This window comes from Atta cephalotes, assembly GCF_000143395.1.
Source record: "Atta cephalotes unplaced genomic scaffold scaffold00004, whole genome shotgun sequence".
Lineage (NCBI taxonomy): Eukaryota > Metazoa > Arthropoda > Insecta > Hymenoptera > Formicidae > Atta > Atta cephalotes.
This window is the reverse complement of record NW_012130068.1, coordinates 2,943,591-2,968,719: the sequence shown is the minus strand read 5'-3', so window position 1 is coordinate 2,968,719 and position 25,129 is coordinate 2,943,591. Positions and strand designations below refer to the sequence as shown.

Sequence of the window (25,129 nt, the reverse complement as noted above, 5' to 3'; positions counted from 1 at the left end):
GTGGCTCTTGATAATATAAATATACATAATTATGTCTTATTTTTCATTGCACTGTTATCCAGCATTTTTCTACTTAATTTATTTTACGTATATTTATTTTACTTTACTAATTGTCGTAACTATTAGTCTACTCGTATTGCTGTTTTTTTGGCTTTTTCACATTGCTATAAATATAAACACATATATATCACTTAACGCATCGTTCGTAAAACTACGTGGCGATGCAATAATTTTTTGCATTTCAAAGTTCATTCAACGAAAATTATTACTTCAGACAATGCAAATTATTGAAAAAGAATAAGTCTTCAAAGGGAAGAAACAGACGAGAAGATAAATTAATAATGAGCACCTATAAGGAAAATTGGAGGACGTTGCACTTGTTTAAATATTCATAAACTATTTAGCGATACCGTGGGAGGGCCATACGAATTCGTTTCTTCGAACGAGAAATTGCACTCCCGTAAAAAAATACAGACATTAATATCTGAAATATTTAAGAGCGCCCGTACTTTGCACCTTAACACGTGCATTTCAGAACTTTTTCCGTGAGCATGCGTAATTGCTCCCTGTGAAGCAAGAGAGTATGCTGAATTAATAAAAAAAAATGTCAGTCTCCGTTTAGTCTTGGACATGGACAGCTCTAAATTGAGATACACTGCAGGTGTCTATTTTATTTTCATATCGTTATCGCTAAGTTTCCTATATCAATAAATATATAAATTGTTTGTAGTGATGTACATTGATATAAATTTATATATTTTTATTAAAGCATATGAGAATTCGTGAACTTTACAATGAACTGTTGTTGGTAGTTTAAGATACTATTTTCTTATCAATATAATAGAATAAACGGTAGGTTTTGTTTAAAGATTGAACAATGCGAAAACAATTTTCATACAAAACATACTTCGCTGTCTATCTGGAAAAATTTACCGCAAAACTTTACGAATTTTATTTCATTGTTGTTTAGCTAATTAATTATTCCGAAAATTTAAACCTATTACAAGTATAATTTGGTTTTCAATTAACTTGAGCTACACGATGTTACTAACAAAGAACCTGTCACAACTGTCCGGAACAGACTCGATTCTCAAAATATATTATTAAACGCAAAAATTTGAAACATTCGTATTCTTTTATATTATTTTATGTCATTATTTTTTATATTTTGAACAGTGATGCTTGTGATCCCTTGTAAGATTTATTTCCACGAAATGTTACTAAGATTATAATCCATATTTCGATTTCATCAATAACAGCATGATAATTAAATAGACTTAGACTGGGCGATCGGAATAAATCGGATTTCTTTGAAGATTCTCGGTCTCTGGCCAGATGATAAGTTAAGTCGTCGACAAAAATTTTTGGCTGATCTACGCGCTATTATTATTTTTACTACGATGCTTTGTGCAGCGGTTATACCCGGAATACTAGCGTTGTTGAGAGTCTGGGGTGATATGGTGGCAATGGCAGACAATATGCAAATCGGTCTGCCATTCTCAGTGACCGTCTTGAAATTTATCATAATGTGGTTTCATAAAAAAGGTAAATCTTTCTTTCTACACCGATTACCGTTTTATTCCGTAATATTTTATCTATTTCTCGAAGCGTCAATTCGATCAATTATATACTTTTACATTTTCCAAAGATCTTGAACCGGTCATAAATATGATCGTAAAAGATTGGCTCAGGACAAAAACAGTGCAAGAACGAGACACTATGATAAAACAAGCGAGAATTGCAAGAATAATGGTCATGTTCGGATGTACCATGATGACCTTAGCGTGCATTATTCTCATCATTCCTCCCTGCTTTGGATATACTACAAGATATTTGACGAATCTGACAGACCCGGGAAGACCCATGCTAGTGCAAACATATTATTTGCGAGACATAACGGAAACTCCATTATACGAAATTGTGATCTCCGCCCAAGCTATATCGATCTTAATGGCCGCGATTTCTTATACGGGCATCGATACTTTTTTGTGTTTGCTTGTGTTTCACATATGTGCCCAAATGGAAATTCTCAAAGAGCGATTTCTCAGTTTGAACAACTTCAAAGACTTCGATATCGGATTATCCTTCAATATCAAGGATCATCTTCGTCTCATTAGGTTGTATTAAGCTCGATTTATAATACTTTTACGTGTTTTACATTGCTGTGTCACTTTTATTCAAATAATATAAAAAGGACTAAGGAAGTATGACAATTTGGTTGAAGTTTAAACATTGTTGAAACATATTGCGCGTGTAAAGAAAGTTCGAACACATTTATGTAAAAAAGTGAATCTACTTCCCGCCGACTCATAGCCAAAAATATAAAATAATGTTTTCCATTTTGTGCAAACGAAATAAACATTATGCGGATTTTATCTATTTCTGAAAGAAGACCTTCTGAAAATGACTCTTAAAAAAGGTTGCGCATTGCTGATTTACATTTCGATTATTATTATACATATATTACTTGTAATACGATAATAATTACTGTATAAATTTGTGATAAATCCACACAATACTTTTACATGGCATTAATTTCTTATATGTATATCAAATGAATACATCATTTGCAACCCAGAGAAAAACAAAAATAGGATTGATGTCGATTATGTCTAATTGACATCGAATCGATTTTTATTTCTCTCTGGAAAAGTAAAGATATATATTCTCCGAGACTTTTCATTTGATCGGAATCCGATGTTACAATATACGATATCTTAAATCGTAGGTCTGTTGATATTATCGACAACACATTCAATTTGATGCTTCTGACACTATTAGTGTTTTTCGCTATGTTATTTTGCCTACAAGGATTTCTGATAGTTAATGTAAGTTGGCGAATGAGACAAGAGAGTTAATTAGTTAATATAATAACTTCAAAAACCCTTTTTGAAGTTATTATATTTCTCGAAAATTATTTTAAAAAATCGTACACAGAACAATTAAGAGTCAAATTCAACTGATTTAATTTAATTTGCATTTTACTAACTACGCTTGATTTTTATTTTTCCTATAGGATTTTCTTAGTAATTTTTAAATATATCGAGAGTTTTTTATTTGACATATTTTTTTTATATGATGGAAGCGCAGGAATAGTAATGAAAAGATCTTTAATCGCGATATACTCTTCTCACCAATTCCCCATGCAAATTATACATAATCATGTATCCCAAAGGAGAAGAAAGATATTAAAACATGAGTTTCTCAAATAAAAACATCGATAGAAAATATATTAACGTGTCTAGATTATTGACGGAGGTGGTGAAGGTGTTTCCATTATGCGAATATGTTGGCTCGTTTCGATTCTTATCAATACATTCGCTCACATGTGTCTGTACTGCGTAGTGGGAGAGATTCTTATAGCCAAAGTAAGTGCTTATTGTTAGTAAAAATAGTCAGTACAATAAAGTTGCAGCGCTTTTTTTATTAAATTAAAACAATTTCTAGATTTGTCGTCTTAGCACAGAAGATAAAAAAATCTTTTCTTATTCTCGATTTATGAAATGAATTCCTGTTTCGTTCCATTTTCATTTTAAAAGTATTCCTGAGGGTTTCAAAAAATTTGATTTTTAAATTGCCAATTATGAACTCTTTTTTTAGATTTAAAAGAAATTTAATCTTTTTTTTGTCTATATGAATTCGTAATAAAAATTGAAATAACTTTTAATATTCTAATAGAGAGAGTTATAAGAATAAAAGACTTTTATAGAATTATATCCTTTATTGATTGGGAAGGTATGTTTTTGTTCATTTCAAACAGATTACATTAATAAAGAACTTAAAAAGGTAAATATTTGTTGAATTTAAATGAATTAGTCGTGCTATCGTAAAAGTCACTTTTGAATTCGTCATTTATATAAATAAATAATGGGAATATAGAGTTTATGATATAACAATATTTACAGGGTGAAGGAATATTTTATGCAGTGTATAACTACACGTGGTACTTGAGGACACCAAAAGAAGCCAAAAACCTGATGCTTATAATGATTTGCGCCGAAAAACCTCTGTACATTACTGCGGGCAAGATATTTCCCATGACATTGTCCATGTTTTGCAGTGTAAGGTGTTTGTAAATTCATCTTATACGTGCCCGTATAAATGTTAACTTAATTGATAATTAATTATCAATTAATCGAATCTAATCTCGGCAGGATTTTATTAATATAAAATTAAATTATCTCTTGTTACATTTTTTCTTGTTTGATACGTGAGAAAAGAAATTAAAGCTTAGAGATAAATTATAATAACAAATTATAGTCAGAAGTTTTACTGCAAACATTAATGATTAAATTAATTATCAATTAAGAAGTTAATAGAAATTTAATTTAAATCCACCTTCATAAAACCAGTTATATATTCATGTCGGTTTATTGTATAATTATTTAATCGCGCATTCGTACTATCATCTTATCTCTAAATAAATACGGTGTTTTATCAAAATTTAATAATTAAATCAAATTTATTTAGAGTCGCATACATTAAAAACTTAATATCTAATTTGTTCCATTTTTCAGTAATTTAGGTCATGTCTAACATGATATATTTATCTTCTTTTTCAGTTAATAAAAACATCGGCTGGTTACATATCCGTATTACTTGCTAATCGATAATTCTTTGATAAATTGATCAGAAACTTAATGAGGACATCACGGGCGACTAAAAGAAGCAAACTATTTAAATGAACAATCTGCTGCAATTATTTTCTCATCTTATTTATTTATTGTATATTTTTGAATGGATTGTTATTATAAAAGAAAAACATATTTACATATATAATCGTTAATAAAAATATAAAAAATTACAGAATTATAATTATCGATAAATATATCAGGTATATAAGCTTAAATCCGCTGTTTTTAGTCAGAAAAACACATTTTTTTTTTCCTAGGAAGCAAAAACAAATTTATTCAAAGTACTTGCCCTCGCTAACTATACATCTTTCGGGCAATTTGTGTATACCACACCAAAAAAATTCCTCATCTTTCGAGACAAACCACTCATCAGCCATTTTCGGACGTCTTCGTAAGAATCGAAGTGCCGCTCAGCGAGCGCGTGGCCCATCGACGAAAACAGGTGATAGTCAGAAGGTGCCAAGTCTGGTGAGTAAGCGGAATGGGGTAGCACTTCCCAGTTGAATGTCTCCAAGTAGTTTTGGACCATTGTTGATGTGTGCGATGGTGTGTTGTCGTGGAGAAAAATCAGCTTGTCATGTCTTTTCCGATAATGCGGTCTTTTTTCATGCAGAGCACGGTGCAATTTGATCAATTGTTGGTGGTAGCGGTGCGCATTAACAGTTTCACCAGGTTTTAATAGCTCGTAATAGATGACACCCTCCTGATCCCATCAAACGCACAGCATCGTCTTCCATCCGAAGCGATTTGGTCTTGAGGAAGATGTTGATGGTTGGACGGGATCAATCAAGATTTCTTGCGTTTAGAATTCTGAAAATAGATTCACTTTTCATCGCCTGTCATAATCCGATGCAGGAACTTTCTTTTTTGTCTCGCAAGCAGAATTTGGCATGTGTTTTGGCGTCGCTGCCTATCGTTCAGTGCGGCACCTATTTTCCGTTCCTTTGAACCTTCCCCATGGCATGTAGCCGCATGAAAATGGCTGCTTGAGAAACACCCAATTGCTCGCCAAGCATTTTTTGCGATTGGGTATCGTCCAAAAGAGCCTGCAATTGACAGTCCTCAACCTTCCTGGGCCGATTTTCACGCTTCTTGTCATTCAAAATTGTCGTCATTGAATCGGCGAAACCAATCTCTGCACGTTGTTTCTGATAAAGCATTGTCGCCATAGGCCTCCACAAGCATTCGATGCGATTCGGCAGCCGATTTCTTCAAATTGAAACAGAAAAGCAAAGCTTCTCGCATATGCTTTTTTTTTTAGCAAAAAACTAGACATGATTACGAAAGAAAAAATGTAATTGCTGATGATGTGCACTGATTAATGTTAATAAATGTCAAACGCATAAAAAAAGTGTGTTGTATGCCCAGGGTAGCTTTGTACGCTCACTAATGCCACCTATGAGCAAACAACGGATTTAAGCTTATACACCCTAATGATGTTATAATTACAAATTTAAAAAATTAATAAAAAAGATTATAAACAAAAGGAGACGATAGACAATTAGAGCTAAAATTCTTTTGTCCTCATTAGTCAAATTTCAATCTTCAATTTCAATCTACAAAGTGTAATCTGATTCCGATCTTATTACCAATCATTACCAATGCTGGAAATATATAGTCCACGTAACGTATACTGTACATTATCAGTACTGACAATGAATGAATCCTAAGCTCATGGCACACACAAAAACATAAGACAGTAAAACATAAACGAATTGACCAATCATCAAAGACCAAAAGTAAAGATCAAAAGGTAAATAACAAATCCATTCTTGCGTTTTACTGCCTTAAATTTTTCTATACGCCATGGCCACTTTAGCAGTTGGAAAGCACTAGAAACCACTCAAAAAAAGTGCAATTAATATTTTAGCGCGTAGACAGCGTGGACAGGCGATATTATATGATTTATGAATGCTGTCGGTTCTGCTTGTTCAGTACGCTTGCGTAAGATGAACCTCAGCGCTCTCTTCAGTAATTTGTCATTTTCAGTTGAACTTCCAGTTTTATCTTTTCTCTCCTTCTCTCTACATCGGTTATGTTCGAATTTCCATCCGACTGCTCCTTCTATATCATTTTATTCTTGTTCAACATTCAGTGAACAACAAAGTTACACGAATAAACGTTGAAATCCTAATCCTTGGTCTTGGAGAGAAAAGGAGGCAATATGAATGGTGCACGAAGTTCAGCCGAAAAGAACAGACTTCTGCACTATCAGCAGCAAAGGACGACGAAGAAAACGCCGATTTCGAACGTTCTAGTATTTCTGATGCTATGTAATAGTCATTGGCCGACTTCCTTCAGAAATTTCCCCAAATCTCTATTGACATATTATTTTATCTTGTTTAACATTCAGTGAACGACAAAGTAATATTTCCTGAATGAATTCCCGCGTTTTTGTCGGGTATTCTTCGTCTTGAATCGGATTTCTGAGTCATTAAATCGTGCAACAAGTTGTGGTATTCTATAGTATATCTATATTATATATTCGAAAAGAAAGAAGAAATATTCTTGCAGAAATAAGTACTGTAAGAGAAGATCCTTAGCTTAAATCAGAGGAAGGAAGGAAGACGAATTGATTGATTGAATTGATTGACAAGGAATTTTTCGACGGAAACTTGAAAAATGGCGAAAAGCATGAATTCCTTGATGGATGGTTTTAAGATTGGGTATATAAGAACTATGTATTAATAAACTTACATGCATGTGTTAAGCTATATTCTTACATATTTGTTGTATTATTCCAGGGATTTGATGAATAAAGATGGAATGATGTTTGAAATTGGAAGTGATGATGTTAATAACAATGAGGAGGATGAAGAATTTTCATATTCTTCACATGTACAATTTAGTAATGAAGAGATGTTAAATATGTTAAACATGAATGATTTTGAAGATGAAGAGGAGGATGAGAAAGAAACTGTATCACTCTGTGGTATAAGCTTTTCAAAGCTGAAAACAAAGATGACGAGCTTAATTCCAAATGGAAAAGTTAATCAGATTTTATACTATTTTGTATTTTTCTACAGAGATAATATTATCTTTTATATCTGATTTTATCGATAAGTTTGTCAATACAGTTAAATGAAATCATGAATGTAATTTTACAAACAATTTAATATAAAATTGTTATTAGGTCATGAAATATGTTAAACAGAAAGGTGCTGGAGAACTTATACCAAATAATGCTCAAGCGATTATCCATTATATTGGATATTTTGAATACAGAGATGAGCCTTTTGATTCTACTTACTCTGTTGGGAAACCAAGATCGTTGCGTTTAGGCCAGAGTTTTATTATACCTGGTTTAGAAATTGGTGTACGTTCTATGCAAAAGCATGAAATAGCAGTATTTTTGATACATCCTGATTATGCTTACAAGGCTGTTGGTTGTCCACCACGTATTCCACCTAATGAAGAAGTGGTCTTTGTTGTTCATTTAGTTGATTATATTGATGATGGCTGTGCGCAAACATATCAAAATCTTACCGACGAGGAGAAACAATTATTTAAATATGTGGTACAGCCTGTGAAACATATGTTTGTGACTGCCAAAGGTTATTGTACAAAATTTAACTACAAACAGGCGATACGAGAGTAAGTAACTGATATTATAAAATTTTTATAAATATGCAGTCATATTTCTTAAATATGTATTTTTTGTAGATATAGAAAAATTACTGATTGTTTGGAATCAGTCAAGTTAAATGATGATTTAGAAGAAAAAGAAATGAATGAATTACTCTCACGAGCTTATACCAACCTTGGAGTTTGTCATAACAAGGAAAACATGCCTACTAAAGCTTGCTTAGCTTTAAGGAAAGTTGCAAAACCAACAGCTAAAAGCTATTATCAGTATGTATTTTTTATCAGTATGTATTTTTTTATTGATTTAACTGCTTAAGTATAAATATATTAAATCAGTATTATAATAAATTTTTTTCTTGTATTCCAGGTATGGAAAAGCTTTGCTGAGTATTGGAGAATATAATGAAGCAATGAACGAGTTCCAGAAAGCTTGGGTGTTAGAACCGCACAATGATTCTATTAAAAAAGCAATTCGGACAGTAAGTTGCAAATTTTTTACAAAATAATTTTGTTGTAACAGTATAATCTTTTTATCTCATTTTTTTTTTAGACAAATTTGAAACAGCGTGAGTATCTGGAAATAGAGAAACGCTTGTGGAAAAATTGCTTCAGATCCAAGGAAGAACAAATAAAAGTTAATGAATTTCGAAAAGCCGCTCGCGATTTGTGTGAAAAATTTATCAATAATAATGATGTAGTGAGACAAAATCTCTCGGAGGGTTTTACAAAAGAAGAATATGAAATTATACGTGAGGAAGCAGCTATATTAGGATTAAATGTTGTTACGTCTATTAGATATGGCAAAGAAACTGTATTTCTTCAAAAAAGCAGATCATAAAATTACATTACTGTTATTTAAAATTGTAATAGCCAGAATTCTTTAATATACATTCTAGTATTGCAATTCTTATAATCGTTGATGTATAATCGTTGATGTATAATAATTAATATATTACAATAATGCAAAGTTAATTCAACTTTAAAAAGTTCTGTGATGCATGCCACTATAGTATTTCGATATATACACTGCTAGTACTAAAAATCTATAGTATATAACGTGAATTATTATAGAATTTCAATACTGACAATGTATATTGGAACACCCAATATCATAAATCGACCAAAGAGAATTATAGTATATGCCAACTAAATTAGCAATAAGATCTAACAATATCAAAATCAATATTTTTTTATTCTTAGTTTTTGTCCTAAAGGTAATAGATTAATGGATATTTACAAAACTCATGTTATCTATGTTTAAGCATTGCCAAATATAGGAAAGGTATATACAATGAAATTTCAATATAGTGCTCAGTTTAAATTAGGATAAACAAATACCGGATGTTCGTGGAACTTAGGTTTATTATTGTTTGATGTTAGTAATAAGATCTAATGGATTGAATAATCCAAGAATATTTTTACTTATGTAATATGAAGATATAAAAGAAAAAAAATACTGTGTCTAATAAAAGTATTGAAAAATATCACAATGTCTCTTATTTCAACGTTCTTCATATTTCTGTTTCTAAGTAAGATGGTTCTTATATAAATAATTTCGACTTTGTCAAAAATAATTTAGTTATACTAATAGAGGTAAATGTATCATTTATTCTTATTACTTTTCATTCATTTTTAGATGTATCTTTTAATATAGCAGAGTTATTGCGTAATCGACCGTCGATTCAAAATTTTCAAGAACACCATCCCGAAGAAGGTCTCTTGGAAGATCTCTTTTTAAATCCGACATCGATTATTGCAAATGATCGTGCGACGATCGGCAATATAATTGATATAGATTTTAAAGCAGAAGATATAAATTATGAACTTTATACCAAGGACAATAAGGAACAACCTGTTTCTCTACGAGTAGATGATGCTATTCAATTGAAGGATTCACCATTTAATCCTGAGTGGCCTACCAAGATTATTATTCATGGGTGGACAGAGAGCGGAAATGCTTTTTGGTTACACGACATTCGGCGAAATTATCTTAACGTTGGGAATTACAATGTAATTTGTGTAGATTGGTTCGCCGGTTCAACAAAAGAATATCTAACATCCGTCAAACTTACTCATCAGGTGAGTAAAATGCATATTCTGAAGATAGTTGAATCAGTAAACTGATTCAAACTCTAATTTTCTTGTGAAAAAAACACGTGCATGATTGCAAAATTTATATCAATTTAGAATATAATTTAAAAAATGCTTGTTTTAAAACATAACGCAAATTATGCTGGAAAAGAAAAAATTTTTTGTTACACGATATATAAATTGTATGCAAACCAGTGAAAATGAAAATAAAATTGGTTTCGCGAAATTACGAGAATTTTTGATTTGATTTTTTAAAGTGCTCTTTAATTTTTTACAATACTTTTTTTGCAAGAATATAATGCACAATCGAAATTCATGTTTTCAGGTGGGAGAATACGTGGCTGCATTTATCGAATTTCTCGGATCAGAAATTCAAGTATCCTTCGATGATATTCACGTTGTAGGACATAGTTTGGGTGCCCATGTAGCCGGACACATCGGTAATTATATGTCGAAGAAGCTTGGTCGAATTACTGGACTTGATCCGGCTGGGCCGGCATTCGAAACGCCTTATCTTAAAGATAAAGAGGAGCGATTGGATGCCGCAGACGCCAATTTCGTGGATGTTATTCACACTTGCGCTGGTAGTTTAGGCTTCCTCAGACCTATTGGCCACGCGGATTTTTATCCGAACGGAGGAACATTTAAGCAACCTGGATGCCCTGTATTTTCATCCCGTACGATGCCAGCATTAAATTTTACAATATTACGCGCATGAGAATATATTGATCTAGCTTGTATTTTTTTAGAGACCTGCAGCCATGGTAGATCGCATCAGTTTTTCACCGAGTCGATCGTGCATCCTGATGGCTTTGTCGCCATGAAATGCTCCAATTGGATGGATTTTCAACTTGGTAAATGCGGCGATAATAATTTCAGCACCGCCGTTATGGGCGAATTTATCAACCCTAACGTCCAAGGTATATTTTATCTACAAACCAATGCACAACCACCGTTTGGAAAGGGCAAAATAAAATAAGTAATAGAGCCATTTCTCGATATCTATACTTATGATACCTATATATATATATATATATATATATTTCGTTACAATGATATCGCAAGAAAACGTACAAATGTAGAAAGTACTTATATATATCTTTCTATCTGATATACTTTACGATATAAAATAGGCCATACAAAATAAAAAAATTACGCGTATGGAAATTGCATATATAATAATAGAATATATGTTGCGCGTATCAATTTTATTGTTCAAGCCATTTTAGCAAGCGTCACCTCCCCACTGGACGGTTTCTCGATTTCGTCTCCGAATCGCATACGATATTTTCGACGAACTATATCCCAATCAACGATATTTTGTATCTTCGGAATATTATTTAAAGAAGTTTGACTGGTAGTCGAGTTTGATTGAAGTAAGGAGAAATTAATTCGTTCCTTTGCTGCTCGCGGTAGTGGAAGCATTCTACTATTCTAAAACAAAAAAGAAAAAGAAGATTACGAGAAATTCAATTAATAAAAAAAAAGATAAAATATTCTGAAATTGTTTAATAAAACGCCGGCCTTTGACCTTTCTTTTTTATTTATGACATATTTTGCAAAATTTTCAAAAAATAATTTTGTACTCATATATAGTTGAATGTATTTTTAAATAAATCTTAATTGATTATAAAAACGTTTATAAAGCTTATTCTGCAAAATTCTAAAAAATAATGGATGTTAGAAGTACATTGAAAGAAAAAAAAAATTTTTTTTCGAAAAATCTGAATACATTATTAAAAATCAATTACTTTCATCAACAAGTTTTTTAAAAATATTTTTATATATTATTATTTCTATTATCTTATTATCTCTATAATATAGAAAAATAAAAATCGATTTTTTTAAATTTTATCTTCCTTAACGTATGTATAAGAAAACTTATTTAAAAAAAATGTATCTCCTATTTTAATCTATATTATAACATTTTCAAAGCTTATCAAAATCGGAGAAAGAGATTTATAATATTTTTATATTTCGATAAATAGACATAATATTTACGTACAGTAGAAAATTTTGGAAAAATCCTTTGCGCATCGGGTTCCATGTACCCACGCGATCTGATTTTCTGCCTTGCAATACGTTCTTTCACACAAGCGTTCTTAATATATTCTGCCCATGTAGTAACGAGATTTAACGGGAATGGGGCTGTTCTTGTTCTAAAACAAGAATAAGAATAATATTACAGTAAAGGTTTGCAAATTTTAATGAAAGCGCATAAGAAATTGCACAAGTTTTACACGAAAGTTTGATGAAAAAATTATATCGTTCCTTTACTTTAAAAGTGACATAACTAAAAAAATTACGTTTTTTTTAGAAAAGAATTATTTTTTAATTTTAAATAGAAAATTATTGACTAAGTAAATAATATCGGCAAAAAAACTATATTCTTAGAAAATGATCGATCAAATGTCATTTTTGTTATTTTCGTTTCACAATTCTTAAAAAAAATCATCCTTTTTGAATTGTAACGATTTTGTTATCTTACAAAATTACAACAAATTCATAATAATTCATCAAAAGTGACATCAGAAGTGAACTCGAAATATCATCAACAGTTTATCTTGATTTATCTCTTCTTCTTATCAATAGTTTACCTTAATTTATAAAAGCGTAGCTGCAAAATTCATTTATTGTGTTGAAGATATAAAAATCAGAAATTTAATACTTTTGTGTTCGTAAAGAGATTTTACTCTTTTTTACAAAGTGTTACTTACTTTTGCATCTTACGAACTAGTTTGCTGAGACCGTATTTCCATTCGATATCACTCTGTGATTGAATGTTGTGATATGTGTCAGTCATCATAGCAATTAATAGATTAATCAATACTATGACACTGACGAGCATGTATAATGAGAATGATACCTTGAAACAAAAAACATTTATTAAATTCTAACATATATAAAAAAATAATTTATATAGATAATCATATTATTTATTGAAAAAAATCACCTTGAAAAAATAAACCGTCCACTTTGGCTGCTGGTTTATGTTTAATGAAAAGTTTTCGGTACCTTTTTGGCCGAAAATGGCGAAGAAAAGATTCTCCGTGATTTCGATCGCATTAACTGACACTGTACAGACAGAGAAAAAGAATAGTAAGTTAAAAGAATTTCAAAGGTTGTATTTAGTATTATAATCGCTCAATAAGTGGCTAAATAGTATTTAATGTGATTAGATCTAAAGATAAGAACCAATGACATTGAGTGACTACTTAGACGTTTAAGTGATTATAATACAACACATTGTTACGTGAATCCAAATATTGTTATCCATCTATATTTTATTAAAAATCATAGCAGTTGAATTAGTTGTATATTCCTACGCTAAAACAGCGGTGTAGTATAATTGAGGCAGAGTGTAACTAAGAGTCTAATATTTTAGTCATTGCAGTTAAGTAATTGCAAATTCCGGACTACACCACTGCTGATACAAAATGATTTGGTGTTATTCTATTCGTTGTTATTCTGATTACAAGCAGAAAAAATAATTTACAGTTCTTGAAATATTAAGAATTGTAGAAGTTCATGCTGATCCTAATCTTCGTTCAAAAATTGATAATCAGAAGGAAAGTCAACGAGCTTTGTAAAACCTAAAACATGCGATGGAATGAGCAGCGTACTTCAAAAGATTTCGATGAGTGAACACTGAATAATAAATTGTAAAGAGATGAATGTATATATTTGATGTATCAATGAAAAATTTTTTAAATGCATTTACAAATGCAAGATGGATGCGATGAATGTGGCTTGCAATGTGAGAATTGTACTTTGATTCGCTTTTATGCACTTTGCAAAAAATAGAAAAAATAAAAGGAATTGATGAAAACTTATTCTCTGTAAAATTATGAATTCCTAATCTATCAAGAATGGGTTTTAGAATCATTGAATTTCTTTTTTCTATCAGTATTTATGTATTTTATACGTATTTTATAGATATAGTAAAATAATCGGAAATTAAAAAGAAATTAATTCCATAGATTACATTAAATTATTTCTTAATTTTGTTTGATTTAAAAATTGTGTGATATTTGCGCGTTGCGAGTGAAAATCCGTAGAGTACAAACTAACAGTAATTATACATCATATTATAACTTTCCATTCAACAATATAACACATATATAATAGTTACATTGTTAAGAAGAAATTATAACTTTGATGTAATATTATAAGTTGTATTCAACGGAAACAGAAGTGAATTCAAAATGTGAATTCTAAACCAAATTCCGATTTAAAAAATTAAGCATTCGTTATACAGAGAAAAATCTCTTTTATCGAATTCGTTTTAATTTAACTATTCCTTTTTACAGAGTGAGCATTTATAGTGCGTGCCAGTTGAACTTTACAACGTGCGAATAATCGAGAGGCCTATAGACGCGTTCAATTTCGATTGACGTATCAATGAATGTACGTGCTAAATATGAAATTTGTGTATAAATATAATATGTATAATGATGATGTGAGCTTCGAATTATAATATGGCGATATTACGTAGATACACATCCTACAAATATGTGTATCGGGCGCGACGATATATTACACGAAAATATCATGAACAACATGATGCAGGCATAATGATCGGTGCGTGCATCATTGCAACAGAGACATTACGCAATTGCGCTCTATTGATATAATGTAGGTATATGTAAGTATATCATACATATAATCAAAAACATTCTAGATGGAAAGAGAATTTGATAATTAAGTAATGTTGATGAACTAACCGTCAAACGTGACGTGGAACGATTCCTATGCATACGGGTATTCCCCATGGTAGACTCTAAAACGTGTTATATAGTAATCGATTAGACTATGGATCACAAGGAGCACAGGTTTGCTAACTAACAATAACTGTATAGACGATACAAAGTCGAGCTTAGACGTTTATTTCGAAAATACTGACAAGGTCCTCCGTATACGCCTCGCGGCGATGTATGTACAAATAAATGCAATCGAGCGCATTAATGCGGTGAATCTGCGAAAATAGAAAGAGCTTTGATCTCTTTTTCTTTCTCTCTTTCTTTCTCTTCCGTGAGAGTTATGTGTATTGCCTTCAATATTTCCTCCTTGTTCAAGCTCCAAGTCCAAGCCTCGATTTTTCGATATCTGACGAGCCTTCCAAAATCGCCAATGGATTATCTACTGACTCCTTGTTTTCTTCGATCAGTTTCTCCTCGATCTTCTCGCCGTAAAGATCTCTATATTTGCGCCTGACAACTTCCCAGTCGACCACGTTGTCAATCTTGACAGTATTACGGAAGGACAATTGACTGCCGAGAGGACTCAAGTGAGCCACTGATAAAGCGACGCTATCCTTGTGTCCCACCTGTGAGGTCTTCTTTATCTTAGACAGCCATTTGGCTCCCATCCTGGAGCGAGGGGACATGCGGGTGGCACCCATTAGGTGTATCAGAGAGGGTCGTTCTTTCTTTTTGGTCAGGCGTTTCTTGCAAAGTTTGACGAAATACGTGATCCACGTGGATAGGAGGTTCAGCGGAGATGGTGCCGTAGTGGTCCTGTTGTGTATTGAAAATTCGATCTATTAATGCGATAAATGGTACAATAAAGGGTGCTTTCATGCGACATGCAACCTATCGTTTCTTTTTTTTTTTACTACACGAAGATATAACATTTTGCTGAAGTATCTAAAAATTTAACTAGATATAGATTTGAAAACAAGATTTGTTGGATCAAAATAATATAATATATAGGAATCTCAGGCATAATGAATAACGAGCAATGCTGTAAAAAGTTTTGACATTCTAGCAACCAGTAGTTTAAATGTCCTACACATTTATTTTATATTTATTAAATTATTTTATTTATTTATTTATTTATTTATTAATTATTATGTAAATTTAATACATAAATTATTTTATTTGATATTTACACACACACACACACACACACACACACACACACACACACACACACACACACACACACACACACACACACACACACATATATATAATTATATATATATATATATATAAAATTTAATATTTATACATATAATTATTTGGAACATCCAACAAAATTATTTTTAAATCTGTATCTAGTTAAATTTTTAGAGATACTTCAGCGAAGCCATTCTTTCTGTATAACTTTTATTTCTTATTACCTGTGCATATTTCGAACGAGTTTGCTCAATCCATATTTCCACTCGATGTCCGACTGTGCTTGTATCCGCTGGTAGGTATCGCTCATCATAGCGATCAGGAGATTAATAAGCACTACCACCGACACCAACATATAAATGCCGAAGGTGATCTTGAAGAGGGCGGTAGTCCATTTGGCTTGCGTCAATTCTGTCTTTAATTCTTCGTGTGTCGTCTGACCGAAGATGGCGAAGAACAACAACTCACCCGCGTATATGGGATTCATCTTGACTGTAAATACGCGTTAAACAATGTGTTTCGTAAGGTGCTTTGTACATATGCGCGTGAACGAATGCAAAAATTCTCTGCCATTCTGCGCAGAACATGCTAAACGTTGTCACTACCAAATGTCGCAAAGAGAATCGATTCAAGCCATACAGGATATACATATGCTGCGACTCGTATGAATTCTTCATTTTTGCCTGTCGTTAGAAAAAGTCCAAAGCGCCTAAGAAAAATGCGCTTTTGTCTAACGGATTTCTAATTTTAAGCGCATGAAACATAAAAGGAACTAGAGGAGACTTGCGATGTATATTACGTGCAATACTTGTAGAAAAATACTATTGAATTATGAAAAAACTATTGAAACGCGTGTATGTATAATATTCTATTCAAATAGTTTTTCAATTATTTCCAATCATTCTTTCGTGAGTCCAATATTATTTTTCCATAAGGGAATTATCCCGAATATTGCTAATATTTAAGAATATTCCAGACAGCGTTGCCTAGAAAACTTCTTTATGTTTTTTTAAATATCTTTTAGACATCTTTATGATGTCTTTATGAAGTCTTTTAGACATGCATGCAGTCTGGGATTTAATAAAGAGATAGATGTGTCTTTAGATAGATGTGTCTTTAGACATTTGCAATATCAGGAATATTTTCATTATGAACCATCCATGTAAATGTTAGTTAAAGTTAATAACTGAGACTTAATCTTAAGATATCTTTTTATTTTGTCTTTCTATGAAAACATTTATAAATTCAATCAAACCATCTCATTTAACTTTAATTAATGTTTACAGTAACGGCTCTCTAATGGAAAATATCGTCGCAATGAATCAATCGAGAGGTACAATCTGCATCCTACGGATGATAACGCGCTATAGTGTCACGGATGAATGATCCAACATTCAATGAAACATCGAGAGCGAGCATGTGACGGGGATTCGTGACAATTCGGCATTCGCAGGCATCATCCGGTCGTGCCATGTGACGGAGAAGGTATAATGTGTTCGGCGGAATTGGCCCATTCTCATATATCTCACAAACAACATCAATTATATGCGTTCCTACGAGATTCACATATCATACGTTGAGAGACGCGTACTTACTTAAATGATTAAATGCTCGGCTGATCGCCGGTGCGCCGAGAATCGCGCGAGGATCCTCTATGATGATCTCGCTCGATCGTCTGTGTCTGCGGTTTACGATTTAAATATTATTCGTGAAGGATGAATATCTTTAGCGCACTTAATCTGTCGTTAAATCTGTCTATCTAGTAGGTAATACTGAGCACGGTAGTAGGATGGCCGACAGTATCTTAGTCGCTCGTTTGCTCGTTTTTCGCGCGAAAACTCGTACTCGATAATTTGATCGAAAAATAGCAAAGAGCGACGATAAATCTTTTATGTGGGCGGATTCGAGACTGTCGCTGGTATCGTCGAAGCGTTGGATGCTGTCGGCCCGTTCTCATCTTCGTTCTCATCCTCGTTGCTCTTCTCTTCCTTGTCCTCCTCCTTCTCGGGCTCGTTTCCAGTTAGGATGAGATACTTTTTCCTAATTGAGTCCCAATCCACTACGTTCTCTATTCTGGTCGCGCTATTGAAGGACAGCTGACTGCCCAGCGGGCTGAGATGCACCACGGAAAGAGTCACGCTATCCTTTGGACGGACCTGACCTTTTTTAACCTTGGCCAACCATTTTGCGCCCATCTTGGACCTGGGCGATAAACGGCTGGCACGCCCGAATCCCATCATGTGCACCAACGAGGGTCGCTTGCGCTTAGCGGTGCGCTGCTTACACAACTTGATGAAGTACACGGTCCAGGTGGTGAGCAAATTTAGTGGAGACGGAGCTGTAGTAGTTCTGTAACACGCAATCGCGTTTCCAACACGGAATGCTCCGTTAACCCCCGAATAGCTTAACAGCGAGTTACTTAAGAGACCGATTGAGACCGCGACATACGCAGGCTGTATGTAAAAGCATGTAAAAGCGAACGGCACTGCAACGATTCGTCTTGTAAATGCGAGAACGCTTCAAAGTAACTCTATTTATAACATTGACGTTCCGACCAAATGTGGAAAAAGATAATCGAGCATGCTATTTCGATCGGATCGCGTCGGTTATCTAGCGGTTTATCATATAGCGGATTATTATCGCACGTATATTCGGAGTCGTAAAAGGTCGCGGGCTTACCTGTGCATGTTTCGGATCAGTTTACTGAGTCCATATTTCCACTCAATGTCCGACTGCGCCTGTATCCGTTGATAAGTGTCGCTCATCATAGCGATCAGTAGATTAATCAACACCACTACCGAGACCAACATGTACACTCCGAAGGTCAACTTGAAGAGGACCGAGGTCCACTGTGGCTGATTGTTCTCGACCTTCAACTCGCCGTGGGTTGTTTGACCGAAGACGGCGAAGAATAGATACTCGAAGGCGAGTACCGGATTCATCTTTACTGGAATTACGAGGCACATACACACACACACACAAGATGTTTCTTGGTAGCTCTAAAGGTCTTTTTCGTTTTTTTTTTTTATAGCTCAATTTCATTGCTTCGTGCCATTACAGGCTACTACTGGTGGATACTCGCTATTTAGTATTACAAATGCGCATGTGAGTATTCCATAAGGTACATAACGATCGAGCGAGCGAGCGAGCGAACGAACAAACGGAATGAACATGCTCATGCATATCTTTTATATAGACTCTGGCCATGCTCTGCAGTTGCGGCTGCGGACTAACGCCGAATGCATGCCATGAATATCTTATTGCAGGCTGCTGTTCATCGTCGAATACGTACTGTCACTCGTCTTTTCAGCCTCGTCGCTCTAATTCGTCTTGCATTTACATCTGACTCAGATGTAATTGCGCTTCCCTTTTTTATTTTTTTTCTTTCTTTTTTTTCTCTTTGTCGTCCCGCGCTAAAAGATACTCGCGATGAGATTCTATCGTCGGACTGGCGCGTTTCTATCCAGCGATGCATCTCGCTAATCGGGGGATGCATCCCGATGCCTTTTCTCAGTACTAGTGATCAAACAATGGGAATCATTCCTCGTGCGTTCCATGCTGAATGAGAAAGAGAGGAAGGCGTGGGGGTGGATGATTTTGAAACGTATCGCGCGATGCAGTGGATAAAAAGGATGCGACATGCAACTCGAAGATGCGCACCCTCCTCCTTGCTTGTCTGGCTTGCACGACTCCAAAGGCAGACGCAACATGTCGCGCAAAATTTATTTGCATGCAAAGACACGGAGGGAAAGGACGGAAAGATCCTTCTTTTCGTGCTAATCACTGCTGATAAGAGGAAAAAAAAAAGAAAAAGGGGGGAAACGCACGGAGGGAACGATTCTTTGAGGAATATGGGACATTTCGTAAAATCGATCGAGTCACATAAAAAAAATGACCGTGCGATAAATGCACATCATAAATTGCATATAACATTGTCCACTAGCAAATACGATTCTAACAACTTACAATAATTACAAATATATGATGTAGGTACAGAGAAAACACGCACGTACATACACGCGCGCGTGTGTGTGTGTGTGTGTGTGTGTGTGTGTGTGTGTGTATGTGTGTATGTGTGTGTGTGTGTGCGCGCGCGCACATCATGTATGTATAATATATACAGGACACATACGTACAGGCGAGACACGGGGATGCACACGGGCAGAGGCTGTGAAAGAAACACGAGCACATATGCTCTGGCAGTAACTCTAATCGATAGCAGTAACTCTAATCAAATTGCATGAACAGGAACGTCGTTCTCGAGCTTTCAGATCAATTTTATAAATATTTGTTCGATACGCTGCGATACGGACGCTTCTCTCCAATCCGCGAACGGATCTGAAGCGAATAGGAGCATAAGAAAGTTTTTTTAAATTTTCCAACTACAGTAACAATCATGGGCGTAGCTAGGATTTCAGTCAGAGGTAGCAAAGATTTATTTTCACATAAAATTTATTAAAACACTTATAAAGCCAGTCCTCGAGAATCTTCAGTATATTTTTTAATACTTTTTTAAATACTTCTAGTTTCTTTTTGTAGAAATGATTTTCATAATTTAATTGTTTCTCTTTCCAAAAATTTAAGAAGAAGGCAAACGCTCCCTGTCTTGCCTTGCGTACGCCCATGGCAGTAATTAATAAGTGGTTACTGCACTGGAGTGCTTTAAACGATTGCAGTAATGTTTGCATACAAGAGAGATATATTATTCTCAACAAATTCTCCATCAGATCGTTTTTGCTTCAATTTTTTTACCGTTGCCTCCGAATCACAGCATACAACGCGACAAGAAGAACATCTGATTTTGCGTGTATTTTTTTTCCGGTTCTCTCGTTTGTTTTCTTTTCTTTCGCTTCATCATATCAGGCAGCAGTCTCAGCAGACAACACACACTGGCCAAATGCACGATGCAGACGAGACGACACCGAGATGGATCGTGTCCCGCATTCAGTTTCACGTGCGCGATTTTTGTTCCGATTTGCTTTCCGCGCTCGAGTTGCTTCTGATTAATCGTTCTCAACCAGCTGAAAACTTACAATCTCTGCTGTTATCGTCACAGCACTCATTCTTTTTCTTGTAGCGGCCGGTGCGACGAGGAGGCGCCGTTGGTGGCGTCTCCATCATCCATTCCGTAACATTGGCCAACAAATCTATCATTGTAATTCAGTCGATTATGATTCTGTATCGCTCCGCATGTCTCTGAGTATGATCGACATGAAGTAGACCTACTTTGGGATTTTGATAAATGACAATTAAGAAATCTAAACGCGCGAACTTGACTGCAATGAGTCAATGACTTTCAAAGTAGGAATAAATTTTTCAAGTGGAGGGATGGGAAACGAAGGAAGGTAAACATTTAATTGTTTCTGCATATAAATTACGCGCCGAATATACAGTCGGTTATAATTTCGATGAGTTTAATTTCTGATTCCGTATAATATTGAAATCTAAATTCATCGAAATTGTACTCACGTAGTTCTGTAACTCCTGACGTAAACTAACGCAGGAGTGGAAATACGCGATACCGTTATCTCGGTACCCACGCGAATTAGCACCTGCGTGGGTGAAAGCACTGTCTACGTCCTGTTAATGGAAACCAGTACCGCGCGTCGAAGCGATTGCCAATCTAAGATCTAGCCCTACTTAGGTATCTACATAATGTATCTACGGTACATGTCGTATCTACAGTACGTGTGCGCGTATATGTATATATCCTATAGATGGAACTGTAAAAAATCAATTAACTGCACCATTAGCTCTAGGATTGGCGTCAAGGCACATAGTAAGAGAAAAAGAGAAAAAGAGACAGAGAGAAAAATACGGGGGTGGCGCACAAAATGTCTCATATTATACAGTGGAACTTCCATAATTTCTACTACGCAGGGCTGTGAAAAGTTAGAGGAAATGTTCTCCTTATTCTTACATTAGGAGCGGAGCATTAAAAAGAGCATGTATTACAGATGAAAACCACAGATGCCAAAGCAACATAACTTATTTTAACACTGAAAATTTGTATACATGACGTCATATACATATTGATAGAGAAGGGGAAGTAAAGAAGTTAGTTCCCTAAACTTCAGTATTTGATTTATATATTTATTGTTAATAAAACTGCATCCGGTAAAAAATTTTTCATGCATGAATATGTGTAAATGTGTATAAATATTATAAATATATATAAATATTCATAAACATATATAATACATGTATAATTATACATATGAAATATATCCATGCATGCATATATTCCTCTTTCTTTTGTAAAATTACTTTTTTAGTGTAACAGAAATAATAATAGTAATGATAATATTAAAAATAATTGAAAGAGTAATTTTCATACTATTTATTTTAGAAAAAATCAAGTTTGAAGAAATGTAAAAAAATTACTTATATATAAGTATATATAAAAGTATGCATAATTGTGTATGAGCATTTTTTTTTTACATTTTTCAAAACATATACATTTATGAATATTTATGCATGTTATATATATTCATACATGAAAAATTTTTTACCGGGTGATATAGAACTAATCATCATCAGTCTGATTTCATCTATTCCTAGATATTAGTCTCTTTCAATCTTTTCCATTATACGTGGTCTTTGGAAGGAAGGCATTTGACATTAAAACCCTACGCTTGCCATGCATGTTGGCAAATGTACATATATCCATTAATATATGGAAGTACAGTTGTTAACATTGAATCCGAACAGCGCTGATGCTTAAAGACCTCTTTAATTATCAAATGGAGTCATTTTTAGTTTTTCTTAAAAGCGAAAAATCGAGTATGTGGACACAGATAAGATTGAACCGGATTTATAAATCGCGAGTCAATCACACCGAGCGGCAAACCATTCGACGCCTGATAGAACTGATATAGAATTAGTTATCAAAGCACTGAAAATTGAATAATTAAATGATATTACATTTCATGCACCACCTTATAGATAGAAAGAGAAAAAAGAGAGGGAAGAAAAAAGATTGAAGAAGGAGAGGATCAGAAGAAATGAGAACGACATATTTCGAACTTACCGTCGGAAAATGCGTCCTTATGTTTTTTAGTCTCCACCTCTGCTTCTTGTGGCGATTTGTAGTTCTTGAACGCCTGATTAAGCGCGACGAAGTGCATGGAGAAGCCGAAGACGAAGATCGCTAGCACCGCGAGGAACCTCGCAAGATCCTTCATAAGATTACCGATGATGATGGCCCATGGCCCAAACAGATGGTGAAACGACAGGAAGTCCAGGATCTGCACGCAAGCTAAAAGGAAACTGAGGGCAAAAAGCTGGTTTCTCAGGTAGAGGAGAGTCGGCCAGTATTGTCTTTCCACAATTACGAATCCCATCAGGTGAAACGCAACGCCGAATATGCCGAAGAGCAATACAGCCAATTTGATCCAGCCAAGGCCGCTCTTGTCACTGGGATTCGTCAGTTCGAATAGCAACAGTCCTGATAGCATCACCAGCAGGCACCATTCATACCAATACGGTATCAGGTTGTATCTGCTCACCACTGGATAGATTGGTGTAATGCCAACCAGCAATAAGAAGACCATCAGGTAGATATGCGACGTGAGATACGACATGAACTTGATGATAGGTACGTTATTGTACTTGTGGCCGAGCGGAAGGGCGAACACCACCCAGACCGGCGGGCACACGATGAAGGCGATGAACAGCAGGATCGTCCTGAACGCGTTCCAATTTAGGCTACCTTGCCAAAGCTCTTGAAGATAACGCTGCACTACGGTGTGCGCAATCACCTCTTTTTGTTCATTCTCAATCAACACGTCCAAGAACTCGACATTCCTGCGATCCATCGACGTCAAGATCCTGCCGGCCGAGTCGGCGCCCGCCGCTAAAGCCAGCAATTCGGTGGCCATTGCTTCGCACTGTTTCCCGGCCGCAATTAAATCCTTAGCACGCTCTTTTTCTTTTTCAGAAAGCTTCATGTAAATGTTGGATAATTTCGCCGCAGTGTCGACTGGCGCCGGTGACACCAGAACGAATTCTTCTATCGGTTTGTTGTTATGGCTTTTGCTGCAGACCATCATGTTGTAGACAAACTGTAAACGTAATAATTTGTTTAAAAGTTAATAAGAAATTAACTCGAAAAAATTGTAAGTTCCTGCAATTCTGGATATTGTTGTGACTATTATTTGTCTGCATCAAATCTGAGACAGATAATTTTATGATGCACATAAATTTATGTAGATTATTATTTAAAATTTTATGCTTTTTTAAATAAAGTTATCGTCACGTTTCAAAATTATATTATGATTAAATTTTAAGACTAGTGATATATTTTTAAAACTAATGATATTTTAAATTTTCATGATAAACATAAATATTCTCGTGTTTTGTAAATATAATGACTTTATTAGTTATTAATTCGATATTCTGATTAGTTATTATGAAGCCTACTTCTAAATAATTGCACTAAGGTAAAGTTTTCCGCAATGTAATTGCGGAATTTTGTGCGATAATATTTCTTGTCTCGTTTTAAAATTATTTGAACTACACATGCATTATCAATAAATTTTCGTCTACGAAATCGACTTAACTCTCTTTGCGTGCGCACCTAACATTAAAGAGCAAATTCCTTTGGTCCTCGAAATGTATAAAGTTTCTAAATGTTGTATATCTTTTAATCTCACGAACTATATATGAAAATTTTGAAAATTTAGCTTAGTTTTAAATGATTATAAAATTATTTCTTTGCAATGCAAAGAAATTGAATTAACAAACTTTATATAAATTTTTCTTCATAATACATATATATATATATATATATATATATATATATATATATACTATAAGTTAACTAAAGTAATTAATTTAATTTTACAGTTTACGACGAAGTAAATTAATTTTAATTTAACTAATAAACTAACTTACCTTTAGTTAAGTAAGAAAGAAAAA

The 25,129-nt window shown here is 34.1% G+C and overlaps 7 protein-coding genes across 7 annotated transcripts in view; 4 read left to right on the top strand and 3 right to left on the bottom strand.

Moving 5' to 3' along the window:
• The first annotated feature begins 1,400 nt into the window (after nucleotides 1–1,400).
• On the top strand, nucleotides 1,401–2,127 carry LOC105626135. The gene is made up of 2 exons (XM_012207447.1): nucleotides 1,401–1,545; nucleotides 1,649–2,127. The coding sequence occupies exons 1-2, from the start codon at nucleotides 1,401–1,403 to the stop codon at nucleotides 2,125–2,127; spliced, it is 624 nt and encodes a 207-aa protein (XP_012062837.1).
• A 1,151-nt stretch (nucleotides 2,128–3,278) lies between these two features.
• On the top strand, nucleotides 3,279–4,613 carry LOC105625920 (odorant receptor 43a-like). The gene is made up of 3 exons (XM_012207230.1): nucleotides 3,279–3,368; nucleotides 3,906–4,061; nucleotides 4,563–4,613. The coding sequence occupies exons 1-3, from the start codon at nucleotides 3,279–3,281 to the stop codon at nucleotides 4,611–4,613; spliced, it is 297 nt and encodes a 98-aa protein (XP_012062620.1).
• Nucleotides 4,614–7,256: 2,643 nt separating this feature from the next.
• LOC105625919 (inactive peptidyl-prolyl cis-trans isomerase FKBP6) lies at nucleotides 7,257–9,057 on the top strand. Its single transcript, XM_012207229.1, has 6 exons — nucleotides 7,257–7,300; nucleotides 7,379–7,622; nucleotides 7,768–8,228; nucleotides 8,298–8,486; nucleotides 8,587–8,698; nucleotides 8,770–9,057. Exons 1-6 carry the CDS (start codon nucleotides 7,257–7,259, stop codon nucleotides 9,055–9,057), a joined length of 1,338 nt encoding a protein of 445 aa, XP_012062619.1.
• A 651-nt stretch (nucleotides 9,058–9,708) lies between these two features.
• Nucleotides 9,709–11,289, top strand: LOC105625918 (pancreatic lipase-related protein 2-like). The gene is made up of 4 exons (XM_012207228.1): nucleotides 9,709–9,748; nucleotides 9,856–10,298; nucleotides 10,636–10,987; nucleotides 11,060–11,289. The coding sequence occupies exons 1-4, from the start codon at nucleotides 9,709–9,711 to the stop codon at nucleotides 11,287–11,289; spliced, it is 1,065 nt and encodes a 354-aa protein (XP_012062618.1).
• Nucleotides 11,290–11,525: 236 nt separating this feature from the next.
• On the bottom strand, nucleotides 11,526–15,082 carry LOC105626134 (transient-receptor-potential-like protein). Its single transcript, XM_012207446.1, has 5 exons — nucleotides 15,070–15,082; nucleotides 13,264–13,385; nucleotides 13,028–13,176; nucleotides 12,316–12,469; nucleotides 11,526–11,744 (listed from the first exon to the last, which is right to left on the bottom strand). Exons 1-5 carry the CDS (start codon nucleotides 15,080–15,082, stop codon nucleotides 11,526–11,528), a joined length of 657 nt encoding a protein of 218 aa, XP_012062836.1.
• Nucleotides 15,083–15,381: 299 nt separating this feature from the next.
• LOC105626133 lies at nucleotides 15,382–16,697 on the bottom strand. The gene is made up of 2 exons (XM_012207445.1): nucleotides 16,435–16,697; nucleotides 15,382–15,826 (listed from the first exon to the last, which is right to left on the bottom strand). The coding sequence occupies exons 1-2, from the start codon at nucleotides 16,695–16,697 to the stop codon at nucleotides 15,382–15,384; spliced, it is 708 nt and encodes a 235-aa protein (XP_012062835.1).
• A 1,402-nt stretch (nucleotides 16,698–18,099) lies between these two features.
• LOC105625917 (serine/threonine-protein phosphatase 6 regulatory ankyrin repeat subunit A) overlaps nucleotides 18,100–25,129 on the bottom strand; it is a 19,338-nt gene continuing 12,308 nt past the window's right edge. Inside the window, exons 11-14 of the mRNA XM_012207226.1 lie at nucleotides 23,241–24,273; nucleotides 21,244–21,357; nucleotides 18,890–19,157; nucleotides 18,100–18,559 (exon numbers count right to left, since the gene is read on the bottom strand). Of these exons, the coding sequence (XP_012062616.1) occupies nucleotides 18,100–18,559; nucleotides 18,890–19,157; nucleotides 21,244–21,357; nucleotides 23,241–24,273 (1,875 nt within the window). The remainder of the gene's footprint in view (nucleotides 18,560–18,889; nucleotides 19,158–21,243; nucleotides 21,358–23,240; nucleotides 24,274–25,129) is intronic.

Excerpts from the sequence above, each read along its gene's own strand:
- LOC105626135 (XM_012207447.1), top strand. The coding sequence starts at position 1,401 with ATGCTTTGTGCAGCGGTTATACCCGGAATACTAGCGTTGTTGAGAGTC. Across the intron at positions 1,546-1,648 it reads AATGTGGTTTCATAAAAAAG|ATCTTGAACCGGTCATAAAT; the intron begins GTAAATCTTTCT and ends CATTTTCCAAAG.
- LOC105625920 (XM_012207230.1), top strand. The coding sequence starts at position 3,279 with ATGCGAATATGTTGGCTCGTTTCGATTCTTATCAATACATTCGCTCAC. Across the intron at positions 3,369-3,905 it reads GAGAGATTCTTATAGCCAAA|GGTGAAGGAATATTTTATGC; the intron begins GTAAGTGCTTAT and ends CAATATTTACAG. Across the intron at positions 4,062-4,562 it reads CATTGTCCATGTTTTGCAGT|TTAATAAAAACATCGGCTGG; the intron begins GTAAGGTGTTTG and ends CTTCTTTTTCAG.
- LOC105625919 (XM_012207229.1), top strand. The coding sequence starts at position 7,257 with ATGGCGAAAAGCATGAATTCCTTGATGGATGGTTTTAAGATTGG. Across the intron at positions 8,229-8,297 it reads TACAAACAGGCGATACGAGA|ATATAGAAAAATTACTGATT; the intron begins GTAAGTAACTGA and ends TATTTTTTGTAG. Across the intron at positions 8,699-8,769 it reads TTAAAAAAGCAATTCGGACA|ACAAATTTGAAACAGCGTGA; the intron begins GTAAGTTGCAAA and ends TTTTTTTTTTAG.
- LOC105625918 (XM_012207228.1), top strand. The coding sequence starts at position 9,709 with ATGTCTCTTATTTCAACGTTCTTCATATTTCTGTTTCTAA. Across the intron at positions 10,299-10,635 it reads CCGTCAAACTTACTCATCAG|GTGGGAGAATACGTGGCTGC; the intron begins GTGAGTAAAATG and ends TCATGTTTTCAG. Across the intron at positions 10,988-11,059 it reads ATGCCCTGTATTTTCATCCC|AGACCTGCAGCCATGGTAGA; the intron begins GTACGATGCCAG and ends GTATTTTTTTAG.
- LOC105626134 (XM_012207446.1), bottom strand. Across the intron at positions 13,177-13,263 it reads GGACGGTTTATTTTTTCAAG|GTATCATTCTCATTATACAT; the intron begins GTGATTTTTTTC and ends TTTTGTTTCAAG. Across the intron at positions 11,745-12,315 it reads TTTTTCCAAAATTTTCTACT|AATAGTAGAATGCTTCCACT; the intron begins GTACGTAAATAT and ends TTTTTGTTTTAG.
- LOC105626133 (XM_012207445.1), bottom strand. The coding sequence starts at position 16,697 with ATGAATCCCATATACGCGGGTGAGTTGTTGTTCTTCGCCATCTTCGGT. Across the intron at positions 15,827-16,434 it reads CTCGTTCGAAATATGCACAG|GACCACTACGGCACCATCTC; the intron begins GTAATAAGAAAT and ends AATACACAACAG.